The 1,471-nt window shown below is 38.3% G+C and overlaps 1 protein-coding gene across 1 annotated transcript; it reads right to left on the reverse strand.

The window, feature by feature from the left end:
• Positions 1–245: 245 nt before the first annotated feature.
• Positions 246–838, reverse strand: LOC134217819 (uncharacterized). The gene is made up of 2 exons (XM_062696635.1): positions 726–838; positions 246–664 (listed from the first exon to the last, which is right to left on the reverse strand). Exons 1-2 carry the CDS (start codon positions 804–806, stop codon positions 350–352), a joined length of 396 nt encoding a protein of 131 aa, XP_062552619.1. The 5' UTR covers positions 807–838; the 3' UTR covers positions 246–349.
• Between the last annotated feature and the right edge of the window lie 633 nt (positions 839–1,471).

A 1,471-nucleotide genomic window follows, 5' to 3' on the forward strand; every position in this document is an offset into this window, starting at 1 on the left:
ATGAATCAATTATGCCTAAAATGCTGGTGCCCCACCATTACCAGAACCCTGACGCCGCCAGTGATTGTAATTGCGATTAACATTTAATTTATCCATTGAGTTTCTTAGACAAAGTAAAAATGGGGGTGAGAATGGGCCACTCTTGAAAACAACTTAGAATGTCCTTTTGATGTATCTGAGAACTTACTGACACAAATAAAATTTTGTAACACTTTTTAGTAGTATGATGCAATTGAAAAAAAATATAGTTTTGCTCCAATTGTTCATTTATTTCATTCAACAGATTCACGTCATGAAGTACGTTTTACCAGATCCAACATCCACATTTAATAACAATCGTTATCTACATTTACCAGTACTTGGAATATCCCAGACCGTAACCATGTCCATACGATCCGTAGTTCCACAGTCCGCCATCAACAACCTTGGTGGAAACCACTGCCGGGGCCCATGCATTCGAGTATCCGTAGCTCTTTCCATATACCGGCCAGCCACCATATCCGTAGTGCGAGTTGGCGTTCAATACATAAGGTGACCAGGCAGCGCTGGTGGTGGCCACTGGCCATGCGTTATCATATGCAACAACACCTGCAGTGTACGGAACGACAGGGGAGGCTTCGGTGGCAACGATGGCCATGACCATGGCGAAGATGGCGATTGAGAACTATGTGGAAGAAAATTCTTATTATAAAGAAAGCTTAAAAGGTTACAGCCGAATTACGTACCTTCATTTTTAACGAAGAAATGCTTTGGCTTCTGATGTTCAGTGGAAGCGTTGCAAGCAAACTGATGCTCGAGTCTAGCATTCGAAAAGGTTTTATAGTCGAAAAATTAGTATGACAGAATCAAAATAAATCTTTATCGACTAATTTAGTTAATTATACGCGGAAGATATAACTTTGTGAAGTCTTGATTATTCTTCGTGACCATATCTGCTTCTTGGAGCCGTCCAGGGTGCTATATGCGTGAGCAAATAAAACGGTAGTCAGCGAACCGTGAACGATGAATTGTGCAGCTACCCTAGAATTGGATCGACAATCACATCAATAATTGGTTCATCCAGCTCGTATAACATTTTCAATATAACATATTTGCCAGGAAGTTTCACAATTTTGAAATTTGGCAAATTGAATGACGTTGTTTAGAATCATATTACGAAATTTTTTGTTCAATTGTGACCTCGAAAAACTGGTGAACCACAGAAAAAAGTCGTGAAAAAGCTATATGTCAATCGATTCCAAGTCATTTCGTTTCTCGGGATCTAGTAAAAACTATATATATATTCTAATCTAAACTGAAAACTATACTTGAACTTATAGTAAAGCTGTAAAATTGTTGCTTTTTTCTGTAAAATCCTAAAGTTTTCTTTATTGCCTGAGCTGCAATCGCGTGATAATGTAATTAATGCAAACCGTACAACGAGTTGGATAACAATAAAGCAATGTTACGTGTGAATATAGTCGATTCTGAC

The sequence above is a fragment of the Armigeres subalbatus genome, chromosome 2, assembly GCF_024139115.2.
Source record: "Armigeres subalbatus isolate Guangzhou_Male chromosome 2, GZ_Asu_2, whole genome shotgun sequence".
NCBI lineage: Eukaryota > Metazoa > Arthropoda > Insecta > Diptera > Culicidae > Armigeres > Armigeres subalbatus.

Excerpts from the sequence above, each read along its gene's own strand:
- LOC134217819 (XM_062696635.1), bottom strand. The coding sequence starts at position 806 with ATGCTAGACTCGAGCATCAGTTTGCTTGCAACGCTTCCACTGAACATC. Across the intron at positions 665-725 it reads TTTCTTCGTTAAAAATGAAG|TTCTCAATCGCCATCTTCGC; the intron begins GTACGTAATTCG and ends TCTTCCACATAG.